This window comes from Athene cunicularia (genome assembly GCF_003259725.1).
Source record: "Athene cunicularia isolate RWA chromosome 6 unlocalized genomic scaffold, athCun1 chr6_part1, whole genome shotgun sequence".
In the NCBI taxonomy this organism is placed as follows: Eukaryota; Metazoa; Chordata; class Aves; order Strigiformes; family Strigidae; genus Athene; species Athene cunicularia.
The window spans coordinates 1410574-1434047 of NW_020799105.1; the positions used below are offsets into that span (position 1 = coordinate 1410574).

A 23474-nucleotide genomic window follows, 5' to 3' on the forward strand; every position below is an offset into this window, starting at 1 on the left:
GTTTTAAGCATCTCTAGGTTTTGTTTAATTTTTTGCTTCTTTATTTTAAAGATTAGACCCTGGAACACCTATGCTGTGACAGTCTGTTAATTCTTAACAGATTTGGGTGCCACTCACATAGAGGCCAGAATAATAAAGATGATGATGATCACAACACCACTTTAGGTATGCACTCCTCAGTATCACTTGCTCTCAGTTCAGTTCCTTGTCTGTTGAAGCATTCGAAATGGATGTGGTGGCTGGTAACATAGCAATCTCTCTTCTGGATGGAAACAGCCATATACATACTATATATATATATATATATATATATATATATATACTATGTACAGCTGATATAGAGTGAATTTAAGACCAGTTTTTACAGGACAGGGTTCAGCATTACAACTGGTACTAGCAGAGAACCCCTCACAGGTAGTCACCAAACAAAAAACAAATACTGAATTGTACCCCTGCCTAGAGGAAGCTCTTTCAGATCAGAGGCAAGGTATGCTGGTGTACAATGCAAGATAGCTAATCTTACCACTACCTAAACCCACTATCCAGTGCATTCAATCTGACAACTATCAGGAGCACTCAATTTACTGAAATTGTACTGTGAATTTCAACTAAGTAAAATTGAGGTCAATATTTCAGCAGGCCTATAGTCAAAAATGGTCATGGATGTTGCAGTTGCTGTGGTAACTTCTCATTTTATTCAACAGCACCGTAAGAAGTTGCATGGACCTTCATAAATGGTAAGAATGCCATTTAAAATGACCACAGGGCTGCCTTGATTTACATCCTGTCTTTTTAAATCCTTATTTCAGAAAACACTTGCAGTTCCTTGTTCGGACTGAACAGGCTCCTGGGGTTTTCCTTGTGAACACCAAGTGGCCAAGCAAAGTGGGGGTTGTTGCTGAGTAGAAGTCTTGTGCATTTTACACTTTTTCTAGGTAAAGTCCACAGGAAAAGCAGCACATAAATTGAGTCTGAAGCTTTACAAATTGGCTACTTAAACCACTCCACACCTATAAATTGTGCAGTGCTGTAGGCCATCTTTCTTTAGACACTGTCTTTCATGACAACAAGACCTAGAGAGAACCGAGAACCTGATAAACAGATGAACTGTAAACTAAAATATTATGGAGAAAGTAAGGAGAAAGTCATGTAAACCATCTGCTCAGTAGATGATGCAGCAAAGTTTGTGTCAGTGCTTTGTTTTTCTGTAACACATTACACGTTATTGTGACCAGAAAGCTACTGCATTTATGAGATTCCCAAGATTTTTAAAAGATACTAAAGGTGTCCCCAGTATTTTTACACAATTGTCAGAATCAGGCCAGTTGGACAACGAGGATCTATTATAAAGTTATAAAATGAAAATATGGCAATTTCACTTTGATTCACAACAGCATGTGCCATATATTATATTTCTGTATACTTTGTAAGGTAATTTTAGTTCTAGATCATGCTCATATTAAACACAAATAAAACTACAGTAAAACCAGATGACTACTCATGTGCTTGAAGTAAACTATGAGATGTAAACTGTTTATAAATGGAGCAAGAATCTTTTTTTTTTTTTTTTTAACTTAGTGCTTGGCATTCTGAGAACATCAGGAAGTGATTGTTAATATGATACATTGTACCTCTACAGGTTTTGTTATTGCTGACTAACCCCAGATTTTTTCCCCCTATCATCTATCATTTTTTTCTATCATCTTACTGATCATAATTCAGAGTAGCTGATAGAAAATTGTAGATATTTTTGTTTTACTATTGCAGTGGTCTTTATAAAGCTTATTCACATTAAGCACTAAACATCTTTGCATAATACTAAATACTCCAAAAGAGAAAAATATGTTTTCCCATAAAACCAACAGCAAATATATAAAGTAATAGTCAGATAGCATGTCAGCATTTCTACCCAATAACATAATGAGGTGATAAGTTACTTCAAAAGCACTAAGAATAATAGCCTACTGGATTTTCATTTGTTGAGATTTAATGAATAGCCTTATCCTTTAAAAGAATACCTTCCACCACTAAAATCAGTGTATGCTTTAAGGACTCATTGACAGCTGAAATAAAGTCACTAGGGTTTGTATACTGCTGACCTTGATAGCTTTTTAGTTTAAAGCATTTTAAAGGTACATGTAGAACAACATTGGTGAGTGAAGGAAAAAAGAAAGCAAATGCCAGGAGATCTAACAGAAGCAAGATGCATTTGTTTTTGACTTCTAATTAATCAAGATAACATCTCTTTTAGCCATTAGACAGTAAAATCAATAACCTGGGCAGTCTGACTGCCACTTAGACTTATACACCAACACCTATTATTGGCAAAACTGTGATGTATTTAACTATTTTGTCCTTTATTATATTAAAAAAGGTAACCGACCTCTGAGAGAATACAGGAAAAGTTCCAGCACCACAGTAAGGTCCTTACCAATTTGTCGACAAATTTCCCACTAGTGACCCTCCAGATGTTCCTCACTGAAACCTTTTTGTAACTGCTACTGTCCCTTACTGGAGTGACTGTTACAGAAATAAACCAAAACAGAGCATCCCAAACCTTAGCTGCACCACTATCAGATCTCAAGGGAAACTGGACATTTGACATTTCTGGGAATCAGTGATACTCTGAGTGAAGCAGAAAATACTACAAATAATGCTGCTATAATAGTACTGCAAAAAAAGAGGTGGCACCTGACCAGAAAAGGAGGCAAATCTTAGAAATCATTACAGCGGTTTCAGTTCAGAGGCAAGTTAAATGGATTCTTTTACATAAACTGCCTATGGTGAGGTCCTGCAACCTCTTCCCCTGGTCAATAATCCCATTAAGTCTGTGACATTACTAGAAAAGTGCCAAATCCTGAAATCTTCTCTCATTAATTAGCTCGTTCCCCAAACAATCTCATTGAATTTAGACTCTAATCAATGCAGACAAAAATGCTTAAATCCCAAACCAAGAAAAAAGATCCAGTCCATTTTATTTAGTTTTAGGAAACCTTTCAAGCTTTGGCCCATCTTAATGTCTGGGGCTTAAAGGGAAGAAGCTTTTTCTAAGGCTGACATCTTGAAGGCCACAAAAACTTCAGAACTCTCCTTTTTTTCAGTAGCAAGACAACTGGCACTGGTATCAAGGGTCCTCAACAGACCAGTAAAACTACTAACTGCATGCTGGACCTGCAGTTAAGGCTGCTCCATTAACCTAGAGGATCTGGTTGACAATGTTGTGACTTGCTGCTGCATAGCACAAGATTATTTTCCTTCCTCTTCCCTAGCAAAGACTGTTTTCCAACTGAATCTCTGTTGAACTAGTTTTGCCACTGGAATTCTTGACTCTACATATTAAATACATGAAGTTATTTAAAATATTTTTACTAGAAAGTACAAGTCTAGGAAATGGTGGAGATGATGGAGTGGCCCCAAAAAACTTTACAGGGTTCTTTGTTTTCATTCCTTCCCTCAGGCTGCCATTAAAATAGGTCTTGAGCCAAAAATGTTCCTTGAAAGGATTGGGTCTTTGTAATCAGCATTGGATAAGCAAAGTGCAACATAGCTCAACACATTAAATCAAATAATTTAGCATATGCATATTTAACAAGAAAAATACAAATGGACCATTATGATTTGCTTATGATATTAAAGTGTTTTCATGCTATATTTGTCTTTTTCTGTTCTTCACAGTGATCAGATGTACAGTTAATTACACTTAATAATAATAATTATGGCTTTATTTTACAAGGCAGCAAATTAATTCAATCAGGCATTTCATAATGCATAGTATACTATGAAAGTTATTATAGGAGAAGAAAAATATTTAAAATCAACATTGCTCCCTAGGGGTCTCTTGACTTATCTGCCACCGATCTATTGTACAGTGCGGAGTAGCTCCCATTAAAGCAAATGGGAAATGCCTAGCTTACATAAATCCACTAGAACTATCTGGCAGAAAAGAAAACTGAATTTCTGTTGCAGAGAGAAATAATGAACCAAATATGCAAACATGTTCTGCAATGACACAAAAATGAGTGGATAGATTCCAACATGATAACTTGAATGAAGAATTCCTCTCTTGCACTTTAATCTAGTTTCTTTGAGATGATAGCTCATCAACACGAAGATGATGCACAATGAAGAAACAAACTTTGGAATAGGCTTTCTGCCACAATCTTAACTCTGCCCATGGGATCCAGTTACTACCAAAGGTCATTAAACACTTACACATGATTTATGAAGATTGTCAACTATAGCCACCAATATTATAAAAACTTTTAAAAAAAATATTTTTCCACCCACTATGTCCTTTTATACTGTTCATCACTGTCATTACTGTAAAAGAATGAGGCATTGCCCCTGCCTTTTTTCTTCTACTTCTACTTTCATTCTACCTCTTCTTACTAGTTTACTTTTCTGTTGTTACTTTCTAATCTTCCTATGTGTAGGAACATAATACATAAAAACGCTTTTGTTGGAGGAGGTAGATGTACAGCCACATTTCCACAATCCAAGCAGCTTAACAGGAGGACTTTATGGTATCACCAAAAAGCAAAGAATCTACCATATCAGCTTACATCACATTTTCCCATTTTGAGTCTTTTGTGCATCAATCTTCACAACACAGAAATGGTCCACAGCCTGGGCAAAACAATTTAAAATGTCACTCTCTGCCAGCAATGGAACCACCTTGTGCCATTGTAAATGGGGACAAAGGGATGCGATTTGCATCTCAAGATGCAACTTGACTTGTCACAGAACAGTACTGATTTACATTTATGCTGTTAAGTCAGACCCAGCTGAAACATGACTGAGGCTATTTCCTCTGGGAGGTGCCATTAAGAAAGATATATTACTTGGATTTTCCTGTGCTATCCTTGCAGGCCTCAACTACAGTTCTTCCAGGAGGAGAATTTTGGAGTCAATGGGAGCTCCAATTTACCTGTCACATGCAGAAAGGACAGACCTTCAAGCTAACCTGCTTTCCTGGCACTGGTACTGTGGGGGACTATCTGCCCTACACAGAAAGTCTCTGTGGGTAAGGCAGCAGATACTTGTTCTGTCCCTCAGCAACACTGGCGCTTGCTACAACATCCCCACTGAACTATGAGCCTCACCTTTCTCTAATTTAGACACAGGAAGAGGTTAACCAGGCAAATACCTCATGAGCATACCCTCCAAGGCATAAGAAATCATGTGAAATAGAGATGTCCAATTCTGAGCATCCTTTTCTTCCAGAGGGCAACCAAGTCAACCAAGTTTGAATGTCAGTGTAGCTAGTATTAAGGTTGTCAAGGGGAAAACCTCAAAACATTCAGAGTTCAGGTCTAAGTTAGCACACTAATTTGACTTCTCCTGAAGCTATGTTTTACAAGAGAGAAAAAAAAAGGGGTCTTTTGGGATATATTGTTTTCATATTTTTGACCTAGGATAGAAATATACCAACATATGTTTTTTTACAATGTTTTCAAGATTTTGGCTCTGCTGTTGGATGCAAAGATAAAGAGAAAAAAGGCAGTTTAAAAATACTTTTGAACTTCAGATGACAAAACAATACAACATTCCTTCCCAATAATGTGATGGATAGATGGGTAGTAACAAATATATTTGTCAACCCTCTAATAAAACTTTACAAAAATGTGTATCTTAAACACGTTCCTTCATTGAACCTTCCCTTCCACCACCCTAATGTCTATAATGTTGTGGATGTCTTACATACTGTTAAACCCATGCTTGATTTATCACTATGCCTAGGTAGCCAAAAGATTTAAGTAGAAACTAGTCCAATAGCCTGTAGGTACCACTGACTTTTTAATACAAAAGATTTTTTTTTTCTACTTCAACTTGCCAGGGGATTCACATTATCAAAGTCTGATTGTATCTGGAAAATGCTAAAACTGAATCCTCCGTATTCACCTGCCAGGCTGATAAATAGAAAAGTATCCCCTATGTTAAACTGTATGTTAGATGAGGAGCATCCCCTGCAATCAATGACAAGCTAATGGGCTGCTGACTATAAATTCTCTGGAAACCTGGATACGAAGCTCTTGATTCAAGTTATCTGTGCTGCAGTCCTTGAGCCACTGCAGACACTCAGTTTTATTTACACAAACTTTTTGGGCCAGCATTAAAAGACACACTACTTTAAAGGAGATGCCAGCATGGTAACTCAAAAAGACTGTTATTTTATGATGCCTACACCTCAGTTTTACAAGGATATAATCAGAAATGAAGGTTGTAAAATATCCAGAGGTAGTACAATCAATAAATTATCAACTTTTTGGTACAACAGTTGTCATTATTAGCTGGATCCTAAGCCAGTCTAAATAAATAACATGGGGCATGCTTCACCAGTGACTGGAGCCTTTTTGTCTTTATATGTTTTGATTATTAGGGAGTATATTTGGCAAGTCAGTGCTATTTCTGAGTAAACAGTTCATGCATTTGGGTCACCCTTAGAGAAAGCATGAAAGACTTATCCTTCTGACTTGGGGGAAAATTGCAGAAAAAATGGTGCTGACCTCCTGTCTGTCTACTTGGTGGCTGGTAAATGTTAGCACAACTTGATAATAGCAATTAGACTGGGAAGCTTTATTTTAAGTTTTTTGAACTATCAGTACTGCCTGTGTCCATTTGTCTTTTTTATTCTCTAGATGTGCCATGACAAGGATTAAATGCGACACACACCAAACTTTGAATGTCCTGCAGCCAGTTCCAATGGCTTGGATGCTGTCATTTTGAGCTATATCAGGAACAGTAGCTCAATGGCTACATCTGTGACACATGTCAGAAACTTTTAAATGTCTGCTCTTTTTTTCATCAGGATGCTTCTGTATCCTAGATAGGGAAGAGATGACATTTTGTGTTTGGGTGGAACTTGTTGTGGTTCCCTCTTCCTGCCTCCTCTAACTGTCAGCCGGAGTTTCCCCTAAACATATCAAAATACAGACAAATAAAACTTGTCATTTAGAAATACATTCAGTAGTAACCATGCTTGAAAACAATGTTTTAGGGGGAACTTGGGCACATTTTCTCATAGAATGATGAGCTACACAAAACACAGCGCTAGGCTATTTCTGACCTTTGTTATGTGCTGCCTTAGAAGATTGATGTGCACAACTCAGATACACATGAATTCCTTAACATTTCTGTTCTTTTTCCATTAAAGTGGAATAATTTGGCATATAAAATACACAGTGTATTGGGGTGGTTTTTTCAAGGCTTGGAAGAATTAACATTTTGATAAGAATACACAGTTTAAGGGTAGAAAATGGATATGCTAATGGACACTAAGGGGGCTCAGGGCGGGATTCCAGGAGTTGAAAACACAGTTCAGAAGAAGGAGGGAACAGCCTTGTATCATTATCATTTATTTAAAATAAATACATCTAATTTTTAAGATCAGATTGAGTTTTCTTAGTATTTAAATTTTTATTTTTATTTTTTAAAAAATCCTAAAACTCTGGTCTCCTTGACTACAACATTTTGCCTTTGGGTTTAATTGTTATAATCAATAGTAATATTTTTTCCTTTTCACTGGGAAGCGTCAGTTTCTTTAGATTCTCCTAGTTATTTGTGACTGTGTATGGGCAGTCAGACATGTTTCACACAGTTAAACACTGTGTAATTTTACTCTAGGGCTCTCTTTGCCCATTTCAATTGGCTACGTTTCAGCTGGATTTGACTAGGGGTTAGACTTAAAGAAAAACTGTCTTCTTTAAATAATTATTTGGATTCCTTGTTAAATTTATTTTTAAAAACTTAAGAAGAGAAATGCAATGATGGCACATGAGCTTGCACATACATGCAAATATACAGTTTAATTTTGGGTTTTTTTGAGGATGTATCATATATGTACCCTTTACCTGCTAGTCCTAGAGGGATTGATTGATTTTTAGGGGAAACATTCTGCCTATTTACACCTGCCTATGGAGAAAGCTGGGCTCAGATGGAAGATGCTTATTTAGCAGATGGTAATCTGAGACGTTGCAGAGGGCATTGCCAAAACTGCCAATAAAATGAAGCCACTGTCGCTCTGGATGGGTGAATGTTCCAGCCCTCAGTGCTGTGTCCAGCCTTTGCTGGGTACCCAACACACCGTGCATTCAATCCCGACATTCAGAGACTCCAGTGTTTATGTTTTGGTTTTCCTCTGAGGCACTGATTCACCATTTATGTCATTGCCAGATGAAAGACCATAATTCCAGACATTACAATTCATTAACTTCTATTAAACTCCAGGTAAGTTACGCTAAAAACAAATGCTTCTCTAATCACCTTTTTCTTTGCTGCACTGAAGGCTAAATGAAAAAGTTAATACCAAACAAATCATAGAATCATATAACCAGAACAATCACTGCACACAGTTAAGAATTTACTTTAGTATTCCATATAATTAGGAAATCGGTGACTGAGTAGCAGAGAAAAATGTAGGAAGGACCAGAATATATTTATTATCCTCAATTACACTGCTATGGTTAGTTAAGGATAAACAAGATTCCCAAATCTTTCATGACGCTACCTTTCTTTTCCATGGGAATGAGGAGAGGTAGACTACTAGTAGGAGATGAGACTTCTCATAAAAGGTAGCATTCTGCATTTGCATTCTAGCCAAGAACTACTACAATTTATGCAATCATGACACAGCCATGATTAAACAAGAAAACATAGCCACAGCTTTCTGTTGCACTTACAGATACTCTTTCAAACACATGAGCAGGAGGGATACATGAAAATAACTCAGAAAATATGGCATAGTGTAGCCTCAAATTCAAACTGCTCCAAAAAGGTACAACTGTTTTCATTGTATTTTATGTTGGAATGCCCTTAAGGCTTAATTTCAACAATGGCATTAACAGTGACATTTATTTAGGATTTAGTTTTACTAAAGATAGGGGAAAAAAGTTTTAAATATAGCATTTTGTAAAAATATAAATGGAGTCAGAACACAATTGTTTTAGTATGTTATTGCAACGGAGATGGGAATGCTTTAGTTAATTAAGCCTCAGCATCCTCTCAGGTAAGGTTATATTAGCTATATTATTCCAGTAGGGAAACTAGGACATGTATTTTTATTTTAGTAACTTTAAAAAGTAAACCACTGAAACAGGCAGAAACTGAAACCACCTATCTTGTCTCATAGTCCTGAAATCTACTTTTATATCTTCCTGTAAAACATTCATTACACAGTCTGTAGGTCTAGAGCATTTATTCCAGTTTCAAAAATTTCAGTGAAGCTGGCCTTCCAGTTAGGTAAAATGTGAATTTAGTAAGCATTAAAACCCAAATGGCAAATGTAGCAGAATGCTTTATGGACCAAATCCTTCATGTTTTTATTTGAGACAAAACACAAACCAAACCCATCAGACCCCACTAAATGCTTAAATATAATTACTTTTGGAATAGATTAAAATTTTGTAAAATAATATTAATTTCCACTTTGACAGATAACAGAATGTTTCCACTGTTTAAAGCACCAGAAATTTATCAGCCAGCAGCTGCTTCAAAACTAACAAATCTGGGTTTCTTTCTTAGCATGGGTGATAGACACTTGTTCTTTTTATCATATATTTAGATTCCTTTGTCAAGGCCCTACTTTGATGTGTATTTTGATGCCCTACAAGAAAATGCTGAAACTTGTGCTTTCTTCTGTATTGTCACTAAGTACTTTTTGGTGTAAAAGTGAATGTGCAAATGGAATAAAACATTTGAAGATACAGCATCCTATTCCTGGCTTTGTTAGTTTAAGGCAGTGTTGGGGGAGGCAGACCTCTAATTTTTCAGACTGGGTGTGCATTCCTATATTTTCTGGTATTTGCTCCTACTGCTGTTGATGTTGAAAGCTTTGCCACTGACATGAATGGAAAGAGGATAAGAGTCAGAATGTGCTTATGATATAAACTTGTGATTAACATTAACAGCTGGTAGTTTTATTTTTTTTACTCTTAAGCCTCAAATACAGCTGAAAAAGCAGTTATCTGAAAGTGGAAAATGAGGGCTTAGCTAGAGCTGTGCAAACCTTCCATAATGAAACCCAGAACTAGCCTCATTTGGGAGAGTTGCTAGAGGTTTGACATAAAGGCGAGGTTTCCTAACCCCTCAGTGAATGTAGTGGATTTACAGTTTCAGATGAAAACCACACACACCTCAATAGTGGTTTTGGCTGAATGATGCTTTCAGCTTTTGCTCAAACTTGAAACTTACTGGGTGTGAACCCACAATAACCAAAACGTACAAAAAAAAAAAAAAAAAGTTTGGCATGAGCATGACATGGACAGAAATCACCCAAGACTCCCAGAAACCCAAGTACAGCAAGCAGTAGCTGGGGAGAAGATATGTTAGGCACTACAGATGTTGAGATCTTGCAGCTCCACCATCATCTGAAGTAATAGCCAAAGAGGTTTGTATTCAGTGGAGCTCAAGCTAACCATATCAGGCATCAGTTGATAACTGCAGTTTATCCAAATAATTTCCCAGTGCACTGACATTTCCATTGCCTTTTATAATATGTGCATTGTATAGTAGGTGGTGATTTGGTGGTTTGGGAGGTATCCAAGGAAGGAGACTCAAAGTATGGAGAACTTTCTTCCAAAATTGATGTTGAAATTTGGCTACCTGAAACACATTACAAGTCATGGTTAAACCAGTAGAGTATTAAAAAGGAAATGACTCTAGAGCAGAGAAGTTTTGCTTTTCCCCTCTCTTGCATTGTAATCCTCTGACTAGCCCTAAATCGACTACTAAGCTAAAGGAAATTAAAGAAAAGATGAATAAAAAAAATCTCAAGCTGGGCCAAATTCATCCCCAGTGTAGCTTAGCTCAAGTAGAGTTAAATCAAAGGAGTTCCACCAGGGATGAATTTGGCTTACAGTCAAAAGGAAATGAAGCAACTGTGCCCTCATTTACAGCTATCAACTCAAACAGAAATTTCATTATATGGGAATTTCTGAAAACAATTCCTAGGTAAAAGAAAATTGCTAAGGTTGAACAGCACGTGTGTTTGAAAATTCCCTGAAGTCCACAACTGTCTGCTTACTCAGTAGATACACTGAATGCTAGATAATTGAGTGCACATATTGTTTCAAAGGTCTTATAAAATCAGAGAAGCCTATAAAATGAATAAGCAGATTGTCTTCAGAAATCTTATTTCTTTGTTTTCCCTATATTGAATCTTAAATACTCAATTGAATGAATAGTGTTAATTTAAAAGTAGGAAGGCAATTACAGATAAAAATTATGCCAGCAGTATCCATGTCAGCTACCTCAGTATTCTTTATTTGGTTTTCCCCATTCAAATGTAAAAGTAATGTAGAATTTCTTAAGCTGCACTCTTCTGCCCCTGATTTTCTCCAGAGCATGATCTGAAGAAATCCTGTGAAGCTCCTCTCTATTTCCAAATATAATACTGAATTAAAACTTACATTTAATACTGACATCTCCAAACAGATTCCTTTTCGATATATTTTAATATAAAACTGTAATTCCATAAGGATGTGTTTCTTTTCTAAGAGGATCTATGTAATTGTGTATAAGAGGTGAGATGATCTGTTAAAAAACTTCTGGATTAAGATATAACTAGGTTTAAAACCCCTTGACTTTACAGTTTCATTTTTGATTGGCGGCAAAACTTTCAATCAGAATGCAAAATATTTGCAAGAAAATTTAAACTTGTGTTGGGAGGATGTTTTGAACACATTTAGAAACTTGCTCTCACAGCCTAAGCATTACTTATAATGTGATAACATTGAATATATTTTACATTAAAACCTATCAACACAACTAACCTAGAACTAAATATATTTTCCAAGATGTTGTTCCCTTAAAATGCTGAGGATGTTGAGATGATGATGATATTTTGTGAATGTGCCATGACCATGACTTAGCTTGTCCTTAAAAATATCTGCTCCTTGAAGGCTTGTGAAAATCCTGATCTGAAACCTTAATCTAATTGTCAGCAACTCCAAGAAAGGGTCAGCTTCAGGTTGACAACAACACCAGAGGCAAGTCCATCAGAGTCACCTAACCCAAAAGGTAACCTTTAGAAAGATTCAGCTGCTTTAGTACTGCATATGGAAAATATATTAATTCAACCAACTTCGATGAAGTAGGAGTGCTGAGTATATCCTGAACATTCTCACTTAACAAACGCCAAAGAAAATATCCTTAAGACTTCTTAAGAACAGGTTATAAATGATTTGAAGGAGCCATTTTTCTTGGGCCTAACTTTCATATAACCCAAGATCTTAGTAGGTTATTCAGATAATATTATAAGTAAAATGAACATTAATTCATTTTAGGTAAGACAACATTCTCTAACCACCTACACTGCTAGAGTGGCATAAGGAAATCAAAGGCTTTATCAGTTGTTCACAGTCATGGTCTGACTCCAAGAAGGCTCCAAACCAGAAGACATCTCCCTCCTTCAAGATGTGTTTTTGTATAACAACACTCACCTGTCACACAGTTGCTAGCATAGGCATTGTCCCTCAGTAATATCTTTAGATGGTTGTTTTCTCACAATCATATCTTGTTTTGGGTTTTTTTTTTGGTTTATTGCCATTACTAGGAGTAAAAAGGAATGCAGAAAACAGATTTTAACTAAATAGCAGAAAAAGACTAGCTAGTAGAGATGTAACAGTTACCAGCTATACATATAAAACCACTGAAAAAGCAAACTATGCATTTCAATTATTAAACTACAAGCAGTGAAGCAAAAATTTCACTTTAAAAATAAAAGGGAAGCATTTACCTGTTTCATGCCATCACTTGCAGAACAATGACATGGCAATTGAAGCAGACAAGGACACAGCTAGAGATCTTTAGGAACAGAGGGCAACAGCTAGCAAGCCATGCAAGACCCCTAACTTCGTATCACCTGACTGACTGTCACATTCCCAAGACTGAAACTGAAAATGGATACTTAGAAATCTAATGTCAAACATACAACCTCAAACTTGGCTATATGGTTACACCTGTGGAAAGCTGAATTTCATCTCTTTCTTTCACATGTCAACCATTTAACAAAGCAGAAAGACACACAGAGTAAAGAGAAGAAACTTTCCTGAACTGGGCAAGCAGAGACTTGTGTACCAACTATCATACCACATAAAGAAGAAATATGTAGCAAGACGCAGTGCGAGTCACTATAAAATGGGCTGATTCCAAACCTCACCATAAAGGCTGCATCTAGCAAAGTTTGCTGAGGGTAAACGTTTCCCAACATACTCATATTGTTGGCAGAAATAAAAAAATATTAATACATCAACTGGCAGCAAGTGAACCCTGTAATTTACAGAAAGAATTTTCAAAAGCACAGACAGGTTTGTTTCTTTCTTCTGACTTAAATGAGAGCAACATTAGACCAACACAGAGTGATTTTTCACCTGCAAAGAAGATGTGAGAATTGAACATTCAGTAATCATATAATGCTCTGCTCAAAAACCCAAATATATTAAAAAGGGAACTGCACACCAACCTTCCAATAGTAGTAACCCTAACTCTCATAAATAACAACATTGACTTCAAAGGGATGCACAGTTTGAGTAAAGCAAATACTAGAATAAGTATTGTAAGACTCACCCTAACAAAGGAGAAAAAAGTGGTTTCAGTGGTGACATACCTTCAACAAACTTATAAATCATTTATCCATGCAACATGTCCAACTAGAGCCAGTTTGCTCGAAAGTTAGGTCTGTGTATCCATAACAGTAGGATTTTCACTGAAGGTCATTTATCTTTAATATTTCACTTCAATATTATAGTTTGGATATTTTCCTTATATTTAATTAAAAAGTTTGGAATTAACATTTCAATACATAAATGAGGAATGCACTAAGCTCCTACAGGCAGCTCCTAGTAAAACCATTTGCCTCTTGGTCTTCATTTGTGAACACATGTGATGTCTGCTAAAAGCCAAAGTACTAATCATCACAAGACTGAACATAAGACTGAAGAGTCTGGATATTCAAAAAAATCCCATTTGTAGCATTTGAAGATTACTTAGTCAAGCACACCTTGGATCTCAAACCTTGTTAACTGTCAAGAAACATGGCTGGCCAAAATTTTTCTTGTCACAACACAAAGTACTAAGAATGCAGTGGTTCCTTGGAAAGATACACATTTTAAAATCCTTATAGCTTTGTAGGCAAATTTTTTATTTTTAACAGCCTAGTTAATCTTGAGAGAGAAAGATGTGCCATATATGGAGACGGGGGAGTAAAGGAGAGAGAGTGGAATCCAGTAGATTACTTTACTGAAACTTTCATCGTAAATTATATAGTTCAGTTAAGAAATCCAGGCACACTTCCCACTGAGGAAAGAACCAAGTATAGATAGAAGTCCCAGGTTTGAAAAGTTTGTCATCTCTTTAAACAGAACTTCAGCAGAAGACATCTGAAAATAAAATGCTCTGCATATTAAAAAAATAATGTTAGCAAAACCAGTAATAAACATCCATGCTTGTTTTTAAATAGCATCATAATACATACTATCAAAATAAAATAGTCATTCATAGATTATCCTTTCGATTTTCCAGAATCAGTGACATTAAGCAAATTTTAATTAGGGCTTTACCCTATTTAACTATAGGTATATAATCTCCCGAGTGAAAACAAAAATCAAAATGGAAAAGACTTTGATCACATCTCATTCCAAAAATATTTTTGCCTCCAAAGCTTTGCTGAGAAGAAAACACTCCTGAAATGATACAAATGGTTTTGACATTAGGAAAAGTAAACAAGCAAAATAAAGATGGAAAAATCATGAGGTCAGTTTGCAAGTGCTGTTTATTGTTTGAGGCAGGGTTAAAGCCTTTATAAAGACAAGAACATACATGCAACCAGACTGAAAGTGACATTAGGTTATTCTAAACATCCCTATTCAGAACCCTGCTGCCTGTAATATTCCATGACCAAAATGTGTGGAGGTTTCAAAACAGACAGTATGATAGGAACAAACTAGGACTGCTATTTTGGTAACCAAGAGAGATGACAAGTGCCCTAAATATTTCTAATTATATTTTTGATTACAAAAAGAGGCATGTAGTATTCCTTTATCTAGTATCTCCTAGGACTTCTAATGTGAATTGTCATTTCATTTGTAGCCATGTATGACATTAGCAGAGATGTTACAAGTGGCCAAAATGTGCTTTTCAGACACCAATTTGTATAGCAAACAGCTCAGAACTCAATTTGAACAAGAGGTGTTGTGAACTGGATTGTTCTGTGTTCATCACTGATTCTAAGTATCTGTTAAAGAGTGAGTGAAGGCTTCCATTTACTGAGTAAATGTTCATTAGCAGCAAGCTTTCTCTTTGTCACTCTGCTAGTGTCTCATTCTTTTTCATTGGTCCAACCTGATTTCATGATTGGCTTCAACATCCAGCTCACTTCCACCTGCAACTCTAGCTGGTAACGGCCTTCGAAAGTAGGCAACTTCTAAAACCTGATTTTTCAACCAGGAAAGTGAATAAATGCCACCAAGTAACTTCAAACAAGCCAAGAACAGCCAGTGATGCCTCTCAACTGGGACCAATATGCATGGGTTTGGAACAGCCCAGAGGTCAGAATTTTTGCATATTCCTTGGTCAATCCCATTATATCTAGTAGCACTTAACACTATATATATGCATGAAGTACTAGGATTTTTTTTTTCACAGGAACAACTTCATGATTCTAAATATGTCCAACCTGTTTATCTGAAAAGCAGAAAATATGCCACGCTTTTTTATTTTTTTCCACTGAAAATTTGACAATAGAACTTCTTACATTGACAACAAAAGGGATTAATCAGAACTCATCTCTATAACATACTAGTAAAGCTGTTAATTATGTTAATTCCACCAGTTACTTTTATTGATTTCTTTCCCCTCTCTGAATAATCATACCCATCTGGTGGCAATTTTATTTTAAATCACTCCTTTTAAGTACGTTTTTCTTTCCAAATTTAAGCATTTAATTCTAAATGTAATCTCTGTAAAAGTTAAAAATATCTTGTGCAATAAACCAGAAATAATACACACTGTCAGTATCACAATTCAGGGATTCTTCCAAGCCCTCAGTTAAGCTGTGCCAGGATTCTACAGCATTAAAAAATGATCACTTTTTTGAAGGTCATAGTTAGTAAATGCTGAGATGTAATTTAAGAATTAGGAAATTTTGTTTGTCTGCAAAATTTCTTAAATCGTTTTTCTCTGTATATAAACAACTATACAAATTGATGATACTTTGCATGACTGAAATATTTTCAGGATATATTTTTTTCCCTATTGAAAGAAAAAATAAACCATTTTGGGGCAGGACTCACACACACAAACCAAACCAATAAAACCACTGTGAAAGGATTTGTGTAAGTATGTACGAGATTATAGAAACACAAGCACTTAATTCACAGGGGGGAAAAAAAAAAACAAAAACAAACAAAATAGATAAGGGCTTTTTCATCTGAAGTTATAGCCTTTCTCTTTTATAAACACTTTGATATCGCCAGCCACTTTCACTCAACAGGCAAGCTGAAGATTAAACAGGGTGCTTTTGCTAAGGCGCCGACTGACAGAGCATGCTCACTGCAGCCCCAGGTGTGACCCCTGCTCTTCTGTGAGCAGCAATTGGACCAGGCAATCCATCACGGTGCTCCTGTCAGGCTGGGTGCTCGGCTGCAGCTGTCTGTCACACTGGTGAATGGGACCTGCTTAAAGGCAATCATGTCAATCTCTATGTGACTACTCAGACTAAGATAGAAAGATGATCTTGACAGGCTTGGCAAAGTCAGCAGAAGGCACTAGAGGACTTTAGTTACATGCTTAAAATTTAGATGCAATTTGTGCTTCTTATGTGGATGGATTGAAGAGGCACAATGCTGTGTTTTATAGCTGGTCATCTCGGATGAATCTGTTGCCTTCAGAATGTTTTCCATAGTAAATGTAACGGCATTTTCCCAAAATGCCTACAATAAAAGAAAATTAATTACAATTAGAACAGCAGTGGCATAATATGCAAATAAAGCAAATAACTAGAGAAATTTGAAGGAGGGAAGGAAACAGTTTTATCTTGTCCTGCAAAAGAAAGTTTGTGTGTTTGAAATATTCAGTATTACCATTTCAACTGGCAGTTTTGAATCCACTGGGAAAACATGTGTTCAAATAACCTGCACGACCTATGCCGTTAAACATACATCCACAAGTGTCTTCAAAAATGGCATGACACAACACTGAAACATCATACACTGTATTTCAAATCACAGTACTTCTGCTTTTGAAAACCAGAAAGTCTGGGTTGAAGTTACATTTTGTAATCTTGTTAGTCTCCCACATGTTTACAGGGTTTTCCTGATCATTAAAACCAAAAAGAAAAAAGCAGCAAGTAGTTAGTTTAATGTAGATCCAGGAAAACCTTTCAAACCTTCACAAAGTCACCCTGCAAATATCTAAAGCCATCCCTGCTTTGCAGTGTAGAGAACTGAAGTGACCAGCTGAAATCCACAAGGAAGGCATCGACAGACATGGGCTAGAACTTGGGACTTCCTTAACCATTAGTCCTACAGACTCCAGTATTTTTCTCAGACATACAAATAAACATTTAATAAAAACATTTCCAAAATACGTCTCCAAACAACATCCCATGAGCAATACACAATTATAAATTATGCTAAATATCAGTACATGGAGGATGCTTTCAAATAATTAGCCAGAACACTGCTTTTGGGAGACAAGGCACATTATTCTCAGTGGGTACAGGTGGCAAGATGCCCAAGGAAGTCGTAACTGTTATAGGTGAGACACACATACCTGCAGATCTCACTATCTTATTCAAAAGCATCCCCTCTGGTGGCACTAAGTGGTATGTGAAAGCATAAGTTCACAGTCACATCCCACCTGTGAACATCCCCAAAGATGCTAAATTTTACAAGCAGAATTGTTCTTTGTGCCCCCAGGCACGTGTAGTCAAAATCATCTCCCATGCATGGAAGGAAGGTGAAAGGGTCTCCTCTACCTTGGGAATGTCACTGAAGCAGTCACTGAAGTACCTAGCTCACCCATAAGGGCAAACATAACCTAACCCAAATGAGACAAACACTGCCTTACATAAAGAGTAAAGATGGGGGAGGAGTAGATCCTCAATTCATTCCTGTTTTAGCTTTCTAGTACTCACATAGCAAATACTGTGCCAATCTGCAATATCAATTAAGTATGCAAGCTTTTATATTCTGCATCTTTTTTTCCAGTATAACATGGTCTATCAGGTAAGAAAATAAAGCCTTGAAAGGCATGGGCTGTGCAAGATTAATGTTAACCCATGCTCTTCTTTTTCCTTTTAAAGACATCATGATAGTGATACATTCCTATGGGGAAAGAAAAAAAAAATTGATAGGACTGTCATTTGTTGTAAAAAACACATTCCTCTTCAGGATAACACAAATGGGGACTATGTGGTGCAGTGCCTGATCCTTTTTCCTTCCCTCCATGGAGATTTTTTCAATAATTTAAATTTCAATAATTTTACTAGTGGAGCAGTTTCCACATTCAAGGGATGATATTATCATTCCTGAACATGAGCCTAATGAAAAGCAAGGTTTTTTTCCCCCTAAACAGATGATATTCTAAGTCAAATTGCAGCAGGCATTAGGTTGGTAACAAGGCCATTTAGAGCTCTAAATGCAAAAGATACGAACGGTTTATTAATGGCATTCTTCAGAGTCCTTTTTCACTGGCATTGATAAAAGTCTTGAGGTCTGCCGCATTTCTTAAGGACTGGAAGCAAGACTGTTTATAGAGATGCTGGTGAGAGAGTGCTGTTTGATGAATGCTGGAGACTGTAGCTAGGTGTCAGTGCTTAGAAAATGAGGCAAGGACATGAGGTATTAATATTGTCAATGATCTCTTGACAGGAAAACAGATACTGCATTCACCATCAGATTTAAATAGACATCAAGTGCATTAATGACAAAAGGGCAGACTTCAAACAAAGGGGGCTGTATGGTGCTGTGCTGAGCCAGTCTCTGAGTTGGCAATAACCTGATCTGAAAAGACACTGTCAGGACTACAGACAGGCCCGGGATTGTGTGCAGTGACAGAAAACAGAGATGCTGACAGAGATACCGGTGCCATATTATGCCAAGTATATTCGAACGCTGTTTCCAGCCCTAACTAAATCTGACATCATTTCCTATCGCTTATAGTATCCTCCACTGCTCCAGCAGAATATTTCTCCCCAGACATCATTACAAACTTCACTGTAGTTTTAAAGTTACTGGCAGGCCTGTGCTGTCATGGAGGCTGGGTCTAGAGGCCTAAGGATAACCTCAGTCAATCTAAATTTGGAGCTTGCTGGAGAAGTGCTCTCATTTTCACTGATATCTCAGCTACTTGAGGTGATCTGAACGCTAAAGTGTGAGGAGCTGTCACCTTGAATAAAATCCTTAAAGTAAAGACGCTCAGTTCCTGGGATGTTCAGCAAAGATGTCGGACACTCTGGCAGCAGGAAATGAAATCCAGCTGCTGCTGCTCGCCTGGGGATAAAGGTGCTTGGGCTAGTGACAGTTAAAGTCAGCTGAAATTTTTGAACTCCTGCAGCCTACAATTGTTTAAATTAAGGAAGTGTTGTCTCTGCAGAGATTCCCTACCCAGGCACACAACTGTGATTCAATTGCCAGGCATATTACACACACCGCTCAAAAAGTCTTGATAAAAGCACGGTTGAAAATGTTTCCATGAGACTTTATTCATCATGAAGGTTATTTGTAAAACAATAATCTTGATCATAAATTAAATGTGGTGACTTGTTGGGTTTTTCTGTTTTGTTTTTCCTCTCCATTTACCACCTCCCTTTGGAGACCACAGAGTACTTGGAGAACTACAAAAGGCTTGTGTGCTGCAATGAGAATTTTGATGCAAATATACTTCACACATGAATTTTAGAAATCTACTGCTTCTCTCCTGACTGTCTGCTATGGCATTTATTCCTTGAAGTTCAGGGGCAGGAGTACGCTTGTGGTTTTGCACACAAAGAAGGGGAGGAATAAGGGGGAAACAATACATCTGTGGCTGTTGTAGTGCTTTTTAATTAAAATATCCAGCATTGGCCATAATAAGCTAAGTATACCTCCTATACATCAAAACAACACACAGCATCCTGAATGAGGTTTCTGCTCATGGTTCTTAAGAAATGACAACACAAAGTCTCTTGAGGGATCATCTTCTATGAATGAGGCTTCTAATTTTTCTTAAGGAGTTGCTTCTACCATCACCACAAGCTGTTAAAACTATAATTATGAAAAAAATGCATTGGGAAGAATAATTTTTAAATTCACTCTTTATCATTTAAATGTTTTCCCCCTTCGCAATGGATGTTCTAATTATGCTGGGTAAGTAATGACCTTGCAGTTGCTTGCATGTGTTGTGGTATCAGTCTTTCTTCACAAACACATTGTAATGTCAGCAACATCAGCTTTTCCTTAGCTGAGGGAAAACTCAATTATCCAAATAAATAAATACATACATACATGCATACTAAAGCACATGAAAAATTGTTCAAGTCATGTTTGCTCCTTTTAAATTGGGCATGTGTTGCAGAGAGCTATGGTGCAATTGGAGCTCCATACACATTCAAAAAATATTCAAAACATTCAAAAAAAGTTTTCAGATCTTCTTGTATTATATGGAAAATGGTAAAAAGAAGCTACAATGGGATGTGCAGGACCTATAGATCTTACAGCCTCAGTCACAGGTCAAAATTCAGCTCAGGCGAACAGTGACCTCAGACAATTTTTGTCTGGTAGCATCTTGATGCCTTTCTTGGTTTGCTCTTTTTCCTACCAAATAAATGCTCTACATCTATAAAAAAACACCTCTCAGCCATCACAGCTGGTGCAGCTGTTAGCAACATGGCCTTCTCCAGTAGCATTCCATTTTCTTTAAAAAGTAATTACTAAAACTAGAGTAGTCAAAACTTTTGTCACCCCCATCAAAACCTATTGCTACATCTGCCCAAGCTACCCCTCAGGCATTCATTTTAACATCAAATGTTTTTAATAAACCTCTCTGCAAGTGTAAACAACAAAGTTTTCACAATTAAATTTGTTTGTCAAACACACTGGTCTACAGTATACATCAGGGATTACATTTCAGCATACAGTCAGTCAGTCCTCTGCTTGTCTTTTGCACTGGCTAACCACAGGTCCTCATACTAGGAACTGTGGTCAGATAAACTATAGCACTTCATCCACAGATTCAATATTCTAGTGGAATTCCACTTCATCTAACTTTGAGTACAGTATCTAAATCCTCCACTGCCAATTTATATTTGATCCATACTCATCTCTTCTTCCACAACCTGCTGTTGTATAGTTTTGCTATGGGCTATTAAACAGCTGCCATGTTCCACCAAGAAGCTGGGTGCATTTCAGTGTGGTTATACTATTAACCTGTAAATTGTTTTGAGACCCTTCAGGATGAAATATCAACACTGTTATCATTTTTTTATAGGCACTTGGGCATATTCTACCATTAATGAACAGAAGTTGCAAAATTCCCTTAAATATTAAAATAAACTTCCTTTAAAGGAAAGTAATTCCCTACCTACAGCATTTAGAGGAGAATAAATACCTATCTACAGTTTCAAGTCTGCAATGCTACTGATTTAGGCTAAACACCTCCGTCAGGTGAATTAATTTAAAAGTCTGAAAAACTTTTTAATCGAAGGAATAAGTAAAGCTGTTTCGAAACAAAAAAAATCCTTCTGTACAGGAGTTCAGTAATTTTTCAATTTATATTTATCTTCATATAAATTCTAACAACTTTATCTAGTTGTCTACTCTTATTTTCAGTTCTATTGACTTTCTGAGAAATTAAGTGCTAGAGATTTTTCAATAAATTAGGAGCCTAATCCTCTCACCTTCAGTGGAACCTTCTGTTTATTTTTTTCTGTTAAATCAGGAGAATGAAAGTGTATATATTCACAGTCAGTTTAAAAAATAAATCACTGCATCTAATTGTACCTGTGCTATTTTATATTCACCATATATTCACCATTAAGAACATTCAAACAACTGAATTTTGTAAAAAGTATCAAAAAGTTTCCAAACATGCTCCTTCAAAATATTTGCTTTGTAATCCTCAATAAATAATTAAAAAAACCCCAAAACACAGCAGAAAAAAAAACAAAACAACCAAACCCAAACCAAACCCACAAAAACATTAGTCTGACATTCAGCTAAATCAGCTTGAAATTTGGGAAGCACAGATACATGCAAAGCTTCACAGCAGGCAAGGGTGGGGGCCTGGGACAGGATGGGAGAAGAGAGCAGGGAGGGGAGAGAGAAGGGGGGCAATGAAAGGAAAAATAAAGAATAAACAGAAAGTTTACTTGGACCCAAGTAGTGCACGTTTAGTTCTACTTTACAAATGCAAAAAAAACAAACTTTTTTTTTTTTTTCCCAAAAATGCTGTTTGTCCAAGTCACTCATTCATCTGCTTTATTGGAGACATTTACTTATTTCTAGTTGGCCTTCATAATTGTTTATGTATAAATACATTTTTATAAACAATAGTTTGACCAATTAGAAACAAGAAATTCTTACTTTTTGAGATTTGTTAGGGACAAATGTGGAAAGAACACTCATTATGTTAGTCTATGTTCTGTAAAATGGACCTAATTTAATAAAAAATTTAAAAACTATAAACTTAAAGGACAAGAAGGGAGTGAATGATAGACAGACTTCTTGTACTTAATGTTGACTTTTGGTGGAACAGAACAATTACTTTTACTGAATATGATCCAGCCTATGAACTCTATGACATAGGAATCTGAGAAGACCACTTAGAAGATAAAATAGTATCATAAAATACTCACAAATGTTCAAATAACAAACACACAATTAACTTCTCTTATGTTATAAACATTATTTTTTTTAAAAGCAGATAGAAACACTAAATGGAAACAAAATACACACAATTTTTCCAAAACTATCTGTGCATAAAGGGATGAGGTTGTGTTTGAGAAGGCTGAGGATGGAACTCACTGTAGCTAAAGCAGAATTCCCACACCACGGATCCCAAACACTTCCAAAGAGGTCCCCATGAATTAGGGAATATGGTCCATTGCAGATTTCCTGGAGGAGGAGGACATTCCTTCAGAAGCAAACTGCTGATCCTGATTCTCTCTTCCCTCTGTGGGTAACAACACTAAAGGAAGGTAACCTTCACATTCAGGTGAGATGAATTACCTCTACCTGCACAGGGAGGCCAAAAAGTGGTAACATTTTCTGCTGGACACCCTACAGCATAGGGCATGAACTAGTCTTTCAGACTGAAATAACTGAAAGGCACAAAATCAAATCTGTATCCAGTCTACAGCAATGGCATTGGAATTATACACCTAAACTAGAGCAGAGAGGAATCAGAGCAGGCCAGCTAAGTGAATTATTGCAAGTATCCTGCACAGACAAGTACTGTGCCATGTCAAGCCTCACTGGTCTGTTTGCAGGAAGGGGGGGGGG

At 36.7% G+C, this 23474-nt stretch overlaps 1 protein-coding gene across 1 annotated transcript in view; it reads right to left on the reverse strand.

The window, feature by feature from the left end:
- Window positions 1–14741: 14741 nt before the first annotated feature.
- The window catches only part of LRMDA (leucine rich melanocyte differentiation associated), a 313798-nt gene continuing 305065 nt past the window's right edge, over window positions 14742–23474 (reverse strand). The window contains exon 6 of the mRNA XM_026851051.1: window positions 14742–16925. Within this exon, the coding sequence (XP_026706852.1) occupies window positions 16846–16925 (80 nt within the window). The 3' untranslated portion in view covers window positions 14742–16845. The remainder of the gene's footprint in view (window positions 16926–23474) is intronic.